Raw genomic sequence first — 18,668 nt, 5'->3', positions numbered from 1 at the left:
AGAGCCACCTATTGCCACTGCTAGCTCCTGCAGAAAGCTGAAACCAATGGAGCAGGTACATGAAGGCCTAGCATTAAAACAAACCCCAGACACTCCACCTGGAAACCTCAAGCCTCTCTCTGCCTTTGTCCCCTTTGCAATCAGTCAAAACAGACCCATTCTCACCTGGAAAATAATGCTCCAGCACTCTCCCTATTGCATGCAGCAGATAATCTGTAATTTAGATAGCTGCTTTTCATGGAACTCCCAAGCGCTTTATAAACAATAATTAAGCCTCTTCCATACCCAGTAAGAAGGCATATTTTCATTCTGCAGCTGAGGAAAGAAGTTAAAAGACAAACACAAGGTTAAATGTCTGGTGGGAGGGGGACAAGGGAGGAGGGAGGGAGCTGAGAGCTACTGCCACATTAGGAACCTTATTCATCTTTGAGACTCCTCGTAACCCTAAACACTGTGGGCACTAAACATTTTTAATACCAATGTTTAATTGAGGCTTTCTTCCCTTCTTCTTCCATTACTCCTTCAGAAAACTTGTAGAAACTGGAAGGTTGAGGATTCAGCTAGGAGAATGTCCTTACATCTAATTCAGAAAGGATACTGAGACAGCCTTTTTTTCATATGAAAACTGTGATTACGAGGCTGTACTCAGCCTCCTCTCTCTACTTGCACTGGCCCAATATCTTTCAAATAGCCCATTAAGACTGCACACATTCAAAAAGAAAAAAAACACATTTTCTCAAAAAGTATTTTGGCCTTCCTTCAAATTTAGCTATCACTTCTGATAAAAACATCTCACTGAGAATAACCCACTAGACATCACCTCCAAACCCCACGTTCCAGTCTCCTTTGAATCAAGAGAGTTCATCTGGCCTGTGTGGTATTAGTAGAATTGTCATTTTGTGAAAATTATTCTAACCCCAAAGAGGAACCAATATATAAGGGGCAGTATGGAAAAGTGGTTAAGAACAGACACGGAGTTCAGGCTTTCTAGGCTCTACCACTTAAACCAGCTGTGCCATGGGCAAGTTTCTTAACTTCTCTAAGCCTCAGCTTACTCACCTGTAAAATGGGTATAACAGGGTTGTGGTGAGGAGAAACAGGACAATGCATGCGAAGTGTGTAACCCACAGAAAACCCTCAATAAATGCCATTATCATTGTTTCCCAAGTGGATATTGCTGCCAGCAGCATGTCCTGGAGCAGATGTGCTGCTCCCACATCCCAGAGTCACCAAGAAGTACTAGTTCTGTCCCAGGAAGATCATTTACATGAGGGCACAGAGAGCACTTTGTTGTGGGGTGGGTGTTCCTTCTTTTTTTTTTTTTTTTTTTTAAGACAAAGTCGAGGGCTTTGAAATGAGACAAAGGAAAAACAAGTACCAGAATTGCAAAGTTAACATTTTTATTGAACTGAAATTGGTGTAGAACAACAGGGGCCGCCACAGTTGCTGAGCTCAGTAACAACTGAAGAGTCCCTGTGACATTTTACCTTCGAGAGTCCTAACATGGTTTGGTTGGAACAACTGAGAAACAACATAGATATATATATATATATATAATTGTAACACTTCAAAATATTTTGAAATGAGCCTCACAGCCTTGTTCAGTTTTCAGATTACAAAGAGCATGGATAACATCTTCTGTTGCCTTCATTTAGTAGTTTCAGTTAATATCCTTTTCCAAAAGTTTCCTCTCAAAATGCTGGCTATAAATCCCCCCCCCCATCTGTACACATAAGAAAAGGATTTAGTAATACTTAGGCAAGTAATAAACTGTAAGAACTTTAAAAGTAGTAAAGGCATATACCAAGCATACATGACTCAATCAATACTCACACTGCCAGAAAGACAATGGACTGGCTAAAGAGTTTTGGCCAAGTCCCTGAAGCAAAGAAGGAAGTGATGAAAGGCATACGGCAACCCAGCAGTGTGTCTGAACCAATGGACCATTTGTGTCTAAACCTCATTTCAACATCTTGCTTCCAACATGCAAATATGCATTTGTTTTACATAATAAGGTGAAATACTTAATGGAAAAGAAAACTCCGCTAATGGTTAAAAGATCAGAGATGAAAGAAAATTAATACGGAAATTTTATAACCAATGCATGGAACAATGATATAAACTGACCACACCAATTACTTTTGAGACAGCCAGTACTGAACATCTATCGCTGAGTTGAAAGTTAACACTCTAAAGTATTCTAAGAGAAATAAAAACCAACAAGATAGGAAATGAAATCCCCACATAAAAAACAAAACCATATCTAGTTAATGTTCTTTTTGATTTGTATTAAATTAAGCTGCTCATTCAAACTAGAGTTAATTTTTGAGTGTTGGTAAAAATCTTCAAGAGTGTTTCAAATTACTTTAAATGAAATGTGATATGAATATAACATAACTCATTCTCTTATCTTGACAATGCTATTTTACATGGTTTCTCTCAAAAAAACTAAATTCTTCAACCAGAGTAACTAAGTGGCCACCCATTCTTGCAGCAATTATTTGAGAGTGTTTAAAAATCTAGCAATAGAGGATGAAGAATAATCATAAATATTTTAATAGGCTTATACCATCTTCAAAAGAGATGCAGCCTCAGGTAATAGTCTCAGAGATTTACAACTCTCAGGTTTGCAAATGATTTGATAGACAGATATACATTTTGTAAGGATCTGCCCAATGTACACAACAGACACCTAAATTAAGGCTTTTATAGATTGGTGGTCAAGTCAATGGGTATGCAATGCTGGATTTTTGTAAAGCATCTCCAGCTTCTATTATTACCCAATTTGTAAACCGGAAGATATGCTGATGTAGATGGGTAGGCGCTCCAAGGGCTAACAAACAACTGGAAGGCTTGTTTGTAAACAAGTCCTGAAATAAGAGGTGGCAGTGAAACAACAGAGAGTGCCTGACTCACATCATATAGAAGGGAAGTGATTTGTACCTGCGATAGGGATGATCTTAAAAAAAAAAAAAAAAAAAAAAAGCCAATAGTTGGACTTCAGTTCAAGACTCTGAGAATTAGAGACCTAAAGTTTAGCACTGCATCCAATCCAATGGTTCTTCCACTTTAGCTGGCAAAAGTCACCTGGAGGATACTTATGAAAATGTGGATACCTATTCCCGGAGATTCTACTTGGTGATGTTAGTGGTCCAAGCACCTTTCTTTTGAGATATACCATTCAGAGCAAATAGCAGCACACAATCTTTGATTAAAAGGCTGAGATGTCCAAGAAATGACACCAGTGAGGTCATTACCTACAGACAAATCCCTCAGCAGCTTCCACCATAGTAACATGAGGTCCAAATTTAGCCCCAATTAAGTTTCCTATCTTTTTTCTACAGAAAGTTTGAAATCAATGAATATTTAATGATTGTACCAATTCTGAGGTAAAAGGAAGAGCACCAGGGATTTCGATGTTAAAAGAAATAGAATTCCCTAAGGAGGTCCATGCTACAGAGATTTCCGCAGTAATGTTCTAGAGTTATAGTGCACAGGGCCTTGTTTCAGTCTTTGTATAGTCTGTATACTTTTGTATACGTTTACGATATTATCCAATCTTTCCAGTTAGTGTTTTAGAAGAACTCCATAGAGAAAAGTTCATCTACATGCTATCTCAGGTTTTCTAGATACTAACATTTTCTGGTTTATAGCGATACACAACAAAGGTTATTTATTTGTTTGGATGCTGGAGACAAACATTTTTATTAAAGATACTACCAAAATTTTGGCAAACATTTCAAAACAGATTTGTAAACATAATGCTTCCCTTTTTAACTGGCAGCACTTTGAAAAGACAATACAATAAGACAACACAACTTGAATCAACATTAGTTCAAAATCCTTATATTTTTGACATAACTTATGTTCCCACAATAAAACAAGTGATAGTTTAAATCAACGTCAACAGATAAACTCCATGAAATGAAAGTTTGTGCTGTTTGATGAATCACAGTATGTTATGGTAAATATATCCGCTCTTTTTTATATTCCTGGCACCCAGGATGAAAAAAAATCTTTAAATATACATTTCATGTAGGTAATAGTTTCTTTGCATATCTCTCTTCAAAAAATACTTTATAGTAGTATATAAATAGGTTACCTACACATTTAATTTTATAATTTTACCCCAAAACTATAGATCTGTTTCATTTTCATAACATATCAATTTTGCCCAACAATAAAGCTGACCAACTGTTGAAATGGAAATGCTTTTGTCTTCCACAATAGAAGTAGCAATTTGACAGAAAAAAAAAAAAACCTACAGTAACACTCGTCAGTTGTTTAACCTGAGCGTTTGGCCTACTGAAAGTAGCAGCTTTTTTCCTTCATGCACGCTCACATCCACACCACCTCTGCACACATACAGGTTGCGCACACGCTTTCAGACGCTGGTAGGCCACAGTATGCTTCCCATTACTCGAATCAAGTGGGAAGCAGTGTAGCTAACAATTAACCACACTATGTACACAACTAGCAAACACCTTAAGGCAACCATTGCAATGGGGGGTTAACTGGCAGGGCGGATTTACTGTTCTAGATCAAGTCAGCCTGTATATATATATGTGTATGTGTAGCTGTACACATACACATACTCATACATCTTTCTAGATTTCTTAACCCTCCAAAACAATGTTTTATTTTTATATTTTGTGCAAATTTCTAAATATTCTACCATTTAAGGCAAAGAGTTCGCATTAAGAAAGGTCAGAAAATAGGCTTACGTTTATCCAAAAGCATTTCGACTTGCACATTACTGTTTTTTTTTTTTTTTTAAACACGCATACCTTGAATTGTGGATACTGGATCCCCAATATCTAAAAAATTACTTCTAATGACAAACACAAGTCTTGAAGGGGGAAAAAAAAGGACCAGAAAAAAGCAGCTTCAAAAATGCAAGGAAGCAAAGTAAAATGGAAAAAAAAAGGTAACTCAAGTTTACAAATACTGAAACTTTCAACAGGCAAAGTTTCATATTTTTTAGACTCTCAGAGAAACTCATTTGGAAATTTAAATAAATAAGATTAAGTTTATTCACATCTTCTTGTCTAAGCAGAACTCTAGTGCCATGACTCAGTTCCATGACTCGGCTTGCTGTTGGTCAAATTCACCTATTAGTCTTTTGATGTGAGCCAGCTTGTTATGAAGATACTCGCATCTGTATTTTTCTTCATGGTAATTGGGACTAGACTGCGGATGAAAAAAACAGTGAGGAATCAGGTTGCAAATATGCAGCACTTCCCAACTACAGGTCAGAAAACCAACAGTGATGATACCTACCTGCTTGATCTTCTGATATTCTTGTAAGACTTCTTCATGAACATTCTACAAAATTAAAAGTTAGAAATCAGAATGGAACTTTTTTTTTCCCCCCAGTATAAACAGCTAAGACACATTTGGCAAGGGCGTGGGAAAATACTGATGATGGGAATATAAATTGGTATAATTTTTTAAAAAGGCAATTTGGCAACTGCTATCAAAATAGCAAATGCAAAACTGACTCAGCACTTAAACTTTTCTTTTCAGATATACTTGTGCCTGAGTAAAATGACTGTGTAGAAGGTTACTGGCTGGAGCACTGTTTGTAAAGCAAAAGACAGTGAAAAATATCTAAGTGCCCATTAATCCATCCATACAAAGGAATACTAAGAGGCCATTAAAAAAGGGGGGAGTGTTTACATACTTATATAAAACAATTCTCTAAGATGCATTATGTTGTTTATAGCAAAAAAAAAAAAAAAAAGCAAAGTGAAGTTTGATATTAAAGGAGGGAGACAGAACATTATATTCTAAGAATTTCATTACTTCTGAGAGGCACATTTCTTCTCATTTTAATGAAATCAGATAAAAATTAATATAGTTTAACTTACTGGAAATAAGACAATGGTGCATCTTATAATTGATGACATCTTAGATTTATGTGAATTTGTTTGTGTATATATACATCTTAAATAAACACACACATGTATCTCTGAAAGAATACACTGAAAACCAATACTACCGATTCCCTCTGGGGAGGGAAATTGGGTGGCTGGGGAAAACAGCTAATCCTTCTGTACCATATAACTTGATGTATGATGGATCTAAGTAGTTTTCGCATGCTTACATTTATTCTGCACAACTCTATAATCACCTTATTTTATGGATAGGGATTTTGAGGATTTTGAGGAAAATTAAGTAACTTTCCCAAGGTCACCTACGTATTAAATGGTAGCAGAGCTGGGACTCAAACCCAGGCGTTCTGGCTCTTGATCCTACTCCTAACCACTAAGAAATCATTGGAATTACATTTTAAATATAATCATGGCATGCTGGTAAAACTACCATATCACTGACTTCCTGCCCCCTCCCCTCCTCAAAGACCAACTTCTGGCAAAATCTTCTAAAATTCTAAGCACTTTAAGAAATAAAGGCCCACTAACAGGAGACACAATAAATCTCTAGGGCATAGAGATTTGCCCATAGTGGGAAAACCCATCCATTCTCACGTAGGTTCCTGTCAGAACAATGGCAGTGGGCTGGGGTGAGGGCACCACCTATGCCTGTGAAGTACGACAAAGTTATCTGGCTTACAAGAAGAGAGAAACATCTATATTAACCCTTTGCTAAGAACTATGAGAACAATCCGTCAGGAGTCTACTGCTCTTGGTTAGCTGTAGAAATATTACCACTTAAAGTTGAGAAGTGAAAACAGATCAATACCTGTTAACAAAAATGTCAATCTCTGGAAGCTAGAAGCACCAAGCTTTTCTTCACTTAAACCCCAAAACTCTACGGTATTAAGCTCCCTTTATATTCTATGTCTATATCTTGCCTATTCTATGCCCAATTTAGGTTTAAAAAAGTTAATTGAAATATTTACTTGAAATAGTAATTTTGGGAAACAGCACCCGATCTAGGAGCTGTAGTCTGAGTTGAGCTGGCAATGTAATCAAGTATTTCAATGAATCCCAAGTCTAACTTCTTTTTCCTATTTAGCTGTGTTTGGTATTTTTCTCAGTACACCATATATGATAGTAAATATAAGTATATATTATGCATTTTATACATGTTATATAAAAAGTTATTTTTCCCACTGGAAGAAATGCAGGTTCATTGTGTTTACTTATTTTCAGGAACTATTTCAAAATATTCAGTTTTCTGGTTAATTTTAAATGAAAGCCAAAGCTGGAGAGAAGCTGGTCAGCGAGCAGTCTTTCTCTGAAGGCTAATAGGATGCCTGGGGATGGACAGGGCAGAGAAAGAATGAAAGAAAAATATGAAAACTCAGTCCACTTAGGAACAGATGCATTTACCTGATACTCTTTTGAGCCTGGAGAAAGGCGCTTTCGTTGCGCATCCAGTTTGATAAACCTCCTAGCTACAGTCTCCATTCTGGCGTGCAAGGCCCGGTACTCATCGTACTCCGCATTGAAGTCATCCTTGTAATTCTGACGTTGCTCATAGGAGACAATAGCAATATATTTTCTAATAAGAAAAAAAAGGTAAAAGATAAATTGAGAGTAGCTACAGAGTAAACAAAATGAACAAATTCCAAACTTAAACAAAATCTTTAGAAACGATATGTTTCTCTAGATTGAATGTTGCTTTGTCACCGTTTGCTGCCATATCACCACTTCGAAGAACTTCCAGGTGAAATTAGGCTACAGAAGAGCTTAAAAGCTTCAATGAAGGAGTGAATTAAAAAAAAAAAAAAAGAAAAAAAATGTAGAATTAAAGTGGAATTAAAGTGAAATCATGTAAAAAGAAAAAAGAAAACAATACTCATAGACATAGCTTCCTAAACCTTTCTCTTCTCCAAATTATTCACTACCGCACTAGCAGCAGAAACCAACCCCTCTATTATGAGTCACATGAAGACAAAAGGACTCGCCTTGATGGGTAACTGAAACCAGGAAAATGTCACATCATCACTTAGTGCTGAAGTCAAAGCTCTCTCTAGACCTGCTGCTTTATGAAAGCAAATCTGTCTTTTGGCCTTTCACACCTGATGCCGTCAAGGTGCCCCAGACTTGTTTCCTCTGTTAATTTCCTCCCATTTTTGACTAGGCAAATACACAAAATACAAAGGGGGGATTATTTATCATGTTTTTAAAATGAGAGACCAGGAAAAAAAAAGTATTTTTTTTTAGTTCTTTTCAAACATTTAAATGTCATACTATGCATACAGAGAGGCAGTGTTATACTATTAATTTAATTTACATTCTTCAGAAAAGTGCCACAAATCCATTTTACTTTGTAGTGTGAATTGAATACTTCTAGGGACCTGTGAAGAGTGTCCCCAGAGTGTCAGTTTATTCAGTGTTAAGTAAATTAAAATATCACTTTAATATTAAAACAAGTTAATATTTGTTTTTGGATCTGAGAACTGAGACCACATCGGGGTCTGGTCTGGGTCTTTGTACTCTGTGCTTCTGTCATGGAATGCAAAATTCCCTTGACTTTTCTGAGATAAAAATTGAGATTTCAAAGCAATTTAAGGCAGGTGACAGAAGCTTCAGAATGCCCCCAGGGGTTACACAACATTATGCAGTTCAGTGCTCTCCAAAAACGGTTTTAGATAATCTTACTGGTTTTACTTAAAATGCAATAGCACAGATGCCTAGTTGGAAATATGAGTAAAATGATGCAGTGAGGAACCTTAATGTCCTCATTAATATTTTTATTCATGCTGAGTTAGACAGTGTGGAGGTTTAATTTTCCAAGTGTAATGGATATAACGGTCGTATGCTGATTTAAAGCTGCCCTGCTGGTGTCTTTGCTGTAAAAGGAACACCGCCAGCCAGCCAAGCAAGCAGTGGGCTGTCCTGACTGCAAGCCAGAGGGAGCTCAGTGGGGAGCAAAGAGATTCCTAGGGATCAGTATATGTAAGCGAAATGTCTAAATGGACCTAAAACTCAGGTTCAATTTGTTACACAAAATATCTACCCTGCTTTCTCAAAACCACACCCTTAGTATTTGCATTTCATTTAATAAATTCTTTACGACAAATAACAAACTGGCTAACAGTTGTGTTGCTAGTATAGAAGATTACTTGATTATACTGGCATTTTAATGAAAAGCATTTCACTATTTTAAACAAAAATTACGAGTTTTACAGTTGACTCTTAATGCAGTGATGGAATAAAATTTTAAAACAGTGGATAATTCACAACCACAAGTGGCAGAAGTATTCTTATTATATAAAAATTAGAAATATTGTGGTTAAGTAAAAATTATTCGGAGGCTAATCATTAAGGTTTTATGGTATGATCTTTTGGTTTCTAATGAAGTAGCTTAAGTTTTATATTTTGGGTGATATTTCTGAAAATTCATGCTTTCTCACCATATTTAGAAAATTTTCTGTATATAAGATTTAGTTTTTGGTTAAAATAAATTGCTTTTACTTAAGTAAATTAAGAAAACAATCACATAGGTTATATACTTTTGTGATTTTTAAAAGAGCTAGAAACATGACAAATATACAGAAATACACTGAGGCAGATGCAGCAACCATCCTTAGATTGGTAAGTTAAAAAATTTTTAAATGTAGAATTTACTGACTAAAGTTGACAAAACACAGACTGAATCCATGAGGAAAAGGTTAGAATTATTTTTCAGTCTCCCCACATGATCTGTCATATACCAGTATACTCACTATGACAAAAAAAAAAAATAGAATTCAAAATCTGTCCCAAGAGAATGAAAGCACAGTACTGAGGCTGTTATTTGAGGGGGGCGGAAAGAAGTGGGTTTGCAGTTGGAGAGGTGAACACCCTCATCTGTGGAGACAGGTGCTGTCCCCAACCACCCCTTCCTGGGCCAACTTGGTGGTGGTGGCTGCTTTTCAAAGCTCCCCCACACGACTCTAAAAACTGTACACTACCTCAGATGAGGATACTCAGCATGGTTTCTTGAGTTCCTTTTAGTTGAGAGATAAAAACCAGCATTATGGTTTCATGCTGCATCATCCCCCAATAAGTATAGCTTTCACACTACTGTTAAGCAAAAGTAACACATTTTAAGTATAGAATGTTCTTTCCTCTGGAAATGAGCATTTCATAGGACATGGAGAGCTAAATAGTACAGTTTAACTTTGTCCATCCTGAGATGCTACTAAATACAGAAAAAAATGTTTATACAACCCAGATTCCATTGTCCATTCTACATTCAAGCTATTTTGCACATTTGTTCATTTTTAAAGCTATCGACAGTCAGATCTGTTTGTTCTTTCACTCTCCATTTTTTCCAGGCTTTTGCAACTTAATTATTTTCTTCTTATAGAAGCCTTTGAGTCTGTAAAAAAGCTAGAATTATGTGTCTAAGTTATAATTTCTGTGATAACCAGTTACAAAAATGTCCGCAGCTCAGCGACTTGTCATAATGAGAAAAACATTATATATTACCCATATAAAGTGAAATGATCAAATTTTAATAGTCTCTCCTCTTAAAATTAATTTGATGGCAGAGCTTTATTTAAATAAAAATCAACCTATCTTTACTTGTATTAACTGCAGAGATTTACATACTTTATCAGTAATATGCACAGGGAATGACTGTGCATTGACAGACTCTCAGTTTTGAAAAGTCAGATCCTTGAAATCTTCCATAATCGAATGCTTAGCCTGGCCCCAGAACAAAGGATAGGCTTCTCTATACTTACAGGCCACCAAGCAGAGCTCAGAGCAGGGGGAGGCACAACCTGCTCAGGCCGACACGGGTAGATTTGGGACAAGCAGTCTTAATGGCAGCCTTTCAATTGCAGGGGTGGCTCCGGGACTCTATTTCTGGAACTTCTTACTTTTCTGATTTGCAAATTATGGGAAAAAGAATTTGCAAATTTTCTAAAATTAAACAGTTCTCTCTCATTGGCAGACATGTGAACTTACATCAAATAATCTGGGAGTTCAATTGTTGAAGAAGGCTCTGTGGAGGCAGGACAACCCTCTTTAACTCCTATGAAGAAAAAAAAAATTCAAGTGTTCACCAAAGAGTATGGTAATAAAATGCCTATAATTCTAAAATAGATCAGAAACATCTGGAACACTTTTCCTCAAATTCTATTCTTCCATCTCAATAAGCAACAGTGAGCAAGGAATACAATTGAACACGAACAATAGAGGCCCTATGACCAGCGCCAGCAGAACCACGCCAGGCATTGAAAGCACCCTGGCTACTGCAGTGTCTGCACAATAAAGGAATTCCATCTTAACCCAAGGTCAATCTTCTATTCTTTCAACAACAGTTGTGGCATCTGCCCAGCAATTCAAAGATTGTGGTGGCAGATGCAGCCAGACAATAGGAGATACAAATTTTACATCAACATCTGCTTTTCATAGGATTCAAAAGAGGCAGATGAAACAAAGTCAGGTAGCAGACTGTTTTGGTCACTGTATTTTTACCAGTACCCTTTTTGTATGCAGACAGTGGAATTGGGTGGAAAGTTTTCCCATCAGTTTAAAGTAATTTAAAATAAGTTATTACTGAGTGATGATTTATACTCCTCTACTCTCTAACAGATTTGTTTATAAAAGGAAATAAAGCGTTAGCCATTCAGGACTAAGCTGTGAAAGTGTACAAAATCCCTCCGTATTCCATTTGTTTGAATGCACCATTTCTGGAGGGTATGTTTAGACTTTTTACCAGGGTAATTTTTTGTCATTCAAAGTAGAATTAAAGTAATAACTCAAACCCTACCGCTGGTCTGCTGGCAAAACACACATGTTTAATGTAAAACAAAAGTGAATATCTGATAATTTTTTTGGTTTAATATTTTAAAGAATGAAGCATATTAAACACATTATGTAGACTCTGTGGACTTACTGTTCATATTGTTTGTGTACATACACATATACACACAGTAGTCCTCCCTTATCCAAGAGGCAATACATTCCAAGACCTTCGGTGGATGCCTGAAACCACCAATAGTTCCAAACCCTATATATACTACATTTTCTCCTACACATAGACACACTTTATGGCTTCTCTTTGGCATATCTGAATTGCCTACGTCACTATTATTGTGCAAGTAATATAAGGGTTATTTGAACACAAGTGCTGCGTTAGCGAGACAGTTGATCTGATAACCAAGACGGCTACTAAGTGACAGGCAGGTAGCATACACAGGGTGGTGACGCTGGACAAAGAGGTAATTCACATCCTGGGTGGTACAGAGTGGTACAGTATGAGATTTCATCACGCTACTCAGAACAGTATGGAATTTAAAACTTATGAGTTGTTTATTTTCAGACTGCGGCTGACCGAGGGTAACTGAAACCACGGAAAGCAAAACTGTGGATGGCAGGGGTGGGGGTACTGTATATTTGTTCCAAGTTTTGGTAAAAGCTTGTTTTTACAACAGGCTGAGTCTTAAAGGAAAAGGCATCAAGTCTATATCACCTAGCTTCTTTGCCACAGACAAGAGATAAGTTCCAACGGATAAAAAGGAATTTGGGTCTGGATCAATCTTCAGTTTATAATAATCTCAATTGTCTTTGAAAGGTACTATATCTTCATCGAAGGATTCAGAGACTAGGCCTCCAACTCTGAAAAGATCTCAATATACTAGGATACAGTCCTCCCAGAATGAGCCTCTGACTCAGGATCGGCATCTACCGGTTTTATTACCACTTGCCTTTTCCTGATCTCACAAATTCAAGTGCGATAGTGTTCGAGAGAAAAAGCTTACACCTATCTCTTAGGCCACTATATAGTATAATACTGATCTAAATGTTTCAACAGATATGCTTTGACATTCAATATACTCAATCCGGGTCAATAAAGGCACTATATCATACTATTCTACAATCGAAGCGTTTTCTTATGTTAAAAATGGTCAGTTAAATATAAGGATTGCAGACTTTGAGTATTATGAACAAATTACAGAAAGACTACAATCCTTAAACTCTATTCATTAAAGTAACTTTTCTTAAGTTGTATTTTCCTGGGGAATTTTGCCTTAGTTATGCTGGGTTTAAAATTGGCAGCAATGCTAAATGATGGGCTTGAATCTCCTATGTGCTGGCAGGTAAGACATTAAGTTTTAGATGACAACTCTGTTTTTTTTTTTAATAAGAAATATCTAATTCTGTCATCAGGTTTAAAAAATCACTATACCTCAGGTAAGTAAGGTTAACTTTTCCTTAGAGGCAAAATATTATTTTAAGTTTCTTTGAGACTCTAGATATTTGGCTTTGAAAACATCCAAAAGCTTGAAATGATTGATTTTATTAATAACAAATGACATTAATTTACTATAGTGTTCTCAAAATAAAGTTCTTAAGATCTATTGAGCTAATCGCCAGAAGTCTTGCACAAGACAGATTGCTTTTACTCTGAATGAAGATGATGTTATGGCTCTATAAATGTAATTTTACCTTGCTTGCTTTATAAAGATTTTAACATTTCCCCCATGCTAATATTAATTAAAGCAAGGGTGACCCTGTTTCTTTGGCAAAGAAGGAAATAAATATTTTTATTGCTAATTGTATGTCTGGCCAAATCAGTTCAAGAATGGCATGTAATGTTGAGATTGTACAATACCATGACAGTTTTGGAAAAGAGCAATGAAGCCCACTTCTAAATGGGGTCTCTGGAGGATGACAGGGTCATTTTCAAATATCACCATCTTACTAACAAATACAGAAGCCATATTTAATAGTTGGCTAAAAAGAGACCAAAAATGACTGCTGTAAAATCTGCTCAAAAACAGAATACTTAGATTAATAACTAAATTAGCTCATTTGATAAAAAAGCATCACTAATTAAAAATGGCATAATTTCACACTTATGACATTCCCCTCCTCCCATTCATTTACATATGTAGTAGATTTTTACAAGTGTAAAATACCTTCACTGGAATCCGGGCTGGAGCTGTTCAGCTTGGCAACTTCCTCATCTCTCTTAAGGTCCTCTTCCTTTATCTCCATCATCTCAATGTCATGCTTCTTTATTTGGTCTTTGTCCTTGTGTTTTTTAGACTTCTTTTTGGACTTTTTGTGAGACATTGAATGGTTTTCTTCCATAGGCTTTGGACACTTTAGTAGAACTGAACCAGGGGGTAAGGTTTCCAGAGAAGTCCTAGAGGTATATTTGTCTTGCTGGTCCTCATAGATACTACTGTTTTGACTAAAACTGTCAACAGGTAGGTCTTGAGTCCCCCGGCCTTCTGGAGTGCTAGGGGAATTGGAGTTAGAATTTACAGTCTGAGGAGGATTGGAGACAGGCAGGTGGGTTGAAGGCAGTGGTGGAGCACTGGGGATGGCAGCAGCTGCAGGGGGCGGCGGCAGGCCTGCAGCAGATTTTTCACTGGTGGAATTCAAATGACCATTTAATGTTGGTGGCACTCTACTTGTCAGGTGAGATATTCGAGCTTTTTTATTCATTAAAGGATCAATGAAATCTGAATCTAAAAGTCGTTTCTGGCAGGAAAAAAAAAGAAACAAAAATATGAGCCAGTGTCTTCTAAAATTCAATAGATGTTATCACACTGGTTACCATAACTGAGTAATTTTATTCATACTTAAGTTTATCGCCGGTGTTGTAGTAAACCTTTCTCCAAGCTTAAGCAAAAACAAACAAGCCACAAAAACAAAAATGAAACAAATTGTTATGTTTAATGTAAAAAAAAAAAAAAAAGCAGAATCTGGCAAATATGTTTCTTGGAGTACTTAAACTTTCTGCTCACATAGCTCCACCCTAAGTTCTTTGAGAGACTACGCCAATTTATATGAATTATACCACTCAGGAGAGTATTAAATAGAAGTGGCCTCCTTCCTCTGCAGGCCATGGCTGACCTATTTGTATTAAGTGAGAGGAGGAAGCAGCTTGCACCATTTCACTGTCAGAACTAACAGGAGAAGGTAAAAGGCAACAAGTCTACACTTACTTAATCCCCTCTAATGTGCAAAGATGTTCCAGTTATGAATATTTTGGTTGTCATTTATTACATCACCTAATTGAAGATGGGAACAGCCAGCATTGTCAGAATAATTTCTCTTAAGTATCTCTGTCATTGTTGAACTACTATTCATTTTTTTCCCCCCTTAAATATCTCTTCACTGGATTTAAAATAAGTCTAAATAAATAGATAGATAAAAATGATATGGAATTACTGTTTCAGGAAATTTTTAAATCATGCTAATATTAGCCCAATCCAGCAACTACAATAGTATTTAAATTAAAAAATAAATCTAGGCAGTTGAAAAACATAAAGAAATACTGTGGCTTCAACTTCAGCTTGAAAGAAAATAAGTTAACAATCCCATTAATTTATTCTGTTTTCGATTTAGCACCATCGATTTGACACCCAATTTATAATTAGATCAGAACTCTAAGTGGCTTCATAGTGGTCAGCATCAAAATTAGGGCTTCTATAGACAGTGCACATGCAAGGACTGAATTGCTTTTATTTTGTGCCTCCTCTGTTCCTTACAATGAGTTGCTAACATTTTCTGATGTGTGAACGGCCTTTGCCCAGGGCATGCTTATAGTTTTCCATACATCTGTCTGGTCTCCCTAATCCTTGGGAAGAGAGTCCAGAGAGAGGAGCACTCTGTTAGCAGTCTCGGGTAGAGAGGTCTGTCCTACTGTCAATTCCAAAGACCCAAGAAACTGAGAGAGTTCAGGCCTGGCCAGGTCCTCTGAGAACTAGTCAGGCTTAAACTCTAATACTATCCAGGATCTTCCCACCTTTTTCCAGGATAAACTGACTCTGTTGGGGGAAACTAAGCTAAAGTCTAATTTGAATATTCAGATTGGAATCTAATTTTAAAAATGCTTTAAGAAAACATATATGAAAATGGCAGAACTTTTTGCTTATTTCCCTATTTTAAAAGTATTTTTCCTCAAGAATATTTTCCTGGGGCATGTTTCAGATAAAATTAATTATCTTCAATTTTCTGTAAAATCTAGGACTGTAAATGAGACTGCCTATGTCTTATAGGTAGTGACCAAGTGGGAAAGCAGATAATCTCACAACAAAATATAAACTTTAACGATGGAAAAGCAAGGTAGACATTGAGTGCTTTGATAAACAGTGCTGGGCAGCAGAGGAGAGCTCTGGGCTGAATTGCCGAGACCTGAACTCTAGACTGAGACCTGCCATGAACTAGGCATGTGACTCTGGGTGGGCAAGCTGTGGAGCTTCTGTGGGCCTAACTTCTCTCAATACAAATCAGAGAACCTACACTAGATGTAGATGGCCCCTACATCCATTTCAAGACTATGGTTATATAATTTTATAAAATACCTGAGGAGAAGATGCAGTATCTCTATTAGAACACACAGGAGATTCTGAACGGCTGGTGCTGGCAGCATTCTGAGATGGATTTAGTTTTCTGTAAAGGACACACATGTTCTAGTTACGGAGAGAATTTTTAAATGTTCACGATGGAAAGCTTACCCTTGCTTTTCTTTTCCCATCTCAACACTAAAATAACTGTGACTAAAATAATTACTTATTTGAATAATTTTTAAAGAAAAATATAAATAACTTACCTTGAGAGCACTGACTCTAATGACCGCCTGTCTATGTCACTGTATCCAGGCCAGTCTCTTTGAAGCTCTTTAAAAACATAATCCTTTAAAGTATATGAGAGGTCCTTAGGATTCAGATTGGCTACCTGGCACATGGTGTAAAAACAGAGCATTAGATATTTCTGCTATTTCCTAACCTAAAACAGGCAACTTTTGGGATTTATACTGAAAATAACTTTTCGACTGGCCTCAGAGGGACTACTAGTTTTGCAAATGCCAGATCTCAATAAATGCTGTTCAACTACATTGGGAAAATTAGAACTTTATATACATAGCTAAATATTTTTTCCTAAATGGCCACTGCCTTTGTCATATTCCTAATTAAATAATAAGCACACATTAGGCAAAAAGTAGAGGAAGATTTAATCAATTTTTTTAGTCAAAGGAATCCTAAAACAGTTATGTTATCAACTTCATTACTATTCATTATTATCTACTTTTGAGTCAGTAAAATTCCTTGGTCATTTCTGTTAAGTAGAAACCGAACACTACACAAACGTTAGGTTAAAAATTTTCCCTTCAGTAATCAACAGAAATTATCTCCATAAACAGTACTGATTCTGATAACTGCCATTTTCTTGGATAGCTCAGCTTGCTCCCTGTTGCTGCCAGTTCTCCTGAAGAACCAATTCTTCAAAGTCCTTGAAATTCTTGAAAACCATTAAATGGAAATAATAACCAAAATAACCCTTAAATTACTGTTATTAGTCGGCCAGTTTATTTCCAGTATAATCTTTTCTTATCCCTTAACTACAATTCCTAGAGGGTCCAGGACTAGAATCCATTTACACAAATGTATAGATTGAGGTGCCAAACCAAGACTCATTTTTAAGGCTGGCAGAAAGATTCCTCCTGTCATTTCCTACTGGAAAGGTCTTTTTAATAACTTGACTTCTTTCTGTATCTTTTAAAAGTACTATCAAATATATTATGATAGAATATGCTTTTCACACAGCTCAGCTGAATAGTAATCTAATATTACTGTTGTTATAAAGTAGAAAATGGTAGGCTCATTTTAAAATTCAAATTTGCAAATAAATTAACATGAGATACAACCAGATTTTTCAAAGTGGAATAAATACAACGGTCCTTAGATTTTCTATTACCCCAGGGCACTATGAGTACTAACAATAGTCAAAAACTAGAGATTATGGTTTTATTTTTTCATAGCATTTAGTATCATGCTTTGAATGTAAGAGAGGATTAAAAAAATAGACTTAAAAGTGTTATTCTTTGAATAACAGATGAAAACCTGCAGGTTTTTTTTTTTTTTTTTTAAATAATGAAATTTAAGAACAACTTTGGAAATGTCACTGCTTTAGGAAAAAAGCAAACAGATGGACTACCATTTATGGTGGATTTGAATGCTAATCAACTCTATGACCCAAGGTGAGTATGAAAAAGATAGAAAGTTACAGTCTGACAACAGCTGACTTTAACAAAATCAATGAGCTACTTTTACACTTAAGCTTATGATAAGATGACTGATCAGAACTAATACTTTATACATTCATATTCTTGAATGAAGACAAGTGACTGATTTCAACATACCCAATAGTAGAAAAATGCAGACTAAAAGGCAGCAAAAGAGTATGCAGGGCAAGACACTTTCTAAACTATTTAGTAGGTAAAAATATTCTAGTTTATACCAACCAAAGACCTATGATACATTACACAATTTCGCCTATATAAACCAATAAAAATTATAGCAATAATTTAGGTGATTTGAGACTAAAAACAGATAAAAACGTCTTGCTTACTTTTCTTTTATGGAAATTCAGGGCAAAATTTATTTAACCCAAATGAAGATAATGACTCAAAATTAATTTTTTTTATTTTTTATTATTAACAATTCAAAAGTCTAACTTATAAAACCTAGTAGTCTACAGCCATGCCACCCTGAACAAGCTTGATCCTGTCTGATCTCAGAAGCTAAGCAGGGTCGAGCCTGGTTAGTACTTGGAAGACCTGGTGCTGTAGGTGTAAAAAATAAAAAATAAGGGATTGTAAGGTGACAAGGTTCTTGCAGTCTGTAAGGTTAACCAAGGGTTGCCTCGCCTAAAATTAAATAAATAAATAAACAAGCAAATAAATAAATAAAAATAAAATAAAGCCTAGTATAAATGACCACATTTCAAGTAGTTTTTAACTAA

At 36.0% G+C, this 18,668-nt stretch overlaps 1 protein-coding gene across 1 annotated transcript in view; it reads right to left on the bottom strand.

Annotated features, from left to right (window-relative positions):
* Positions 1–1,311: 1,311 nt before the first annotated feature.
* ELL2 (elongation factor for RNA polymerase II 2) overlaps positions 1,312–18,668 on the bottom strand; it is a 67,542-nt gene continuing 50,185 nt past the window's right edge. Inside the window, exons 6-12 of the mRNA XM_016159777.2 lie at positions 16,477–16,601; positions 16,229–16,316; positions 13,829–14,399; positions 10,869–10,935; positions 7,296–7,467; positions 5,281–5,325; positions 1,312–5,190 (exon numbers count right to left, since the gene is read on the bottom strand). Coding sequence (XP_016015263.1) covers positions 5,074–5,190; positions 5,281–5,325; positions 7,296–7,467; positions 10,869–10,935; positions 13,829–14,399; positions 16,229–16,316; positions 16,477–16,601 — 1,185 coding nt within the window. The 3' untranslated portion in view covers positions 1,312–5,073. The remainder of the gene's footprint in view (positions 5,191–5,280; positions 5,326–7,295; positions 7,468–10,868; positions 10,936–13,828; positions 14,400–16,228; positions 16,317–16,476; positions 16,602–18,668) is intronic.

Source organism: Rousettus aegyptiacus, unplaced genomic scaffold, assembly GCF_014176215.1.
Source record: "Rousettus aegyptiacus isolate mRouAeg1 unplaced genomic scaffold, mRouAeg1.p scaffold_m13_p_8, whole genome shotgun sequence".
NCBI classification, from domain to species: Eukaryota; Metazoa; Chordata; class Mammalia; order Chiroptera; family Pteropodidae; genus Rousettus; species Rousettus aegyptiacus.
This window is presented reverse-complemented; position numbering and strand designations above follow the sequence as displayed.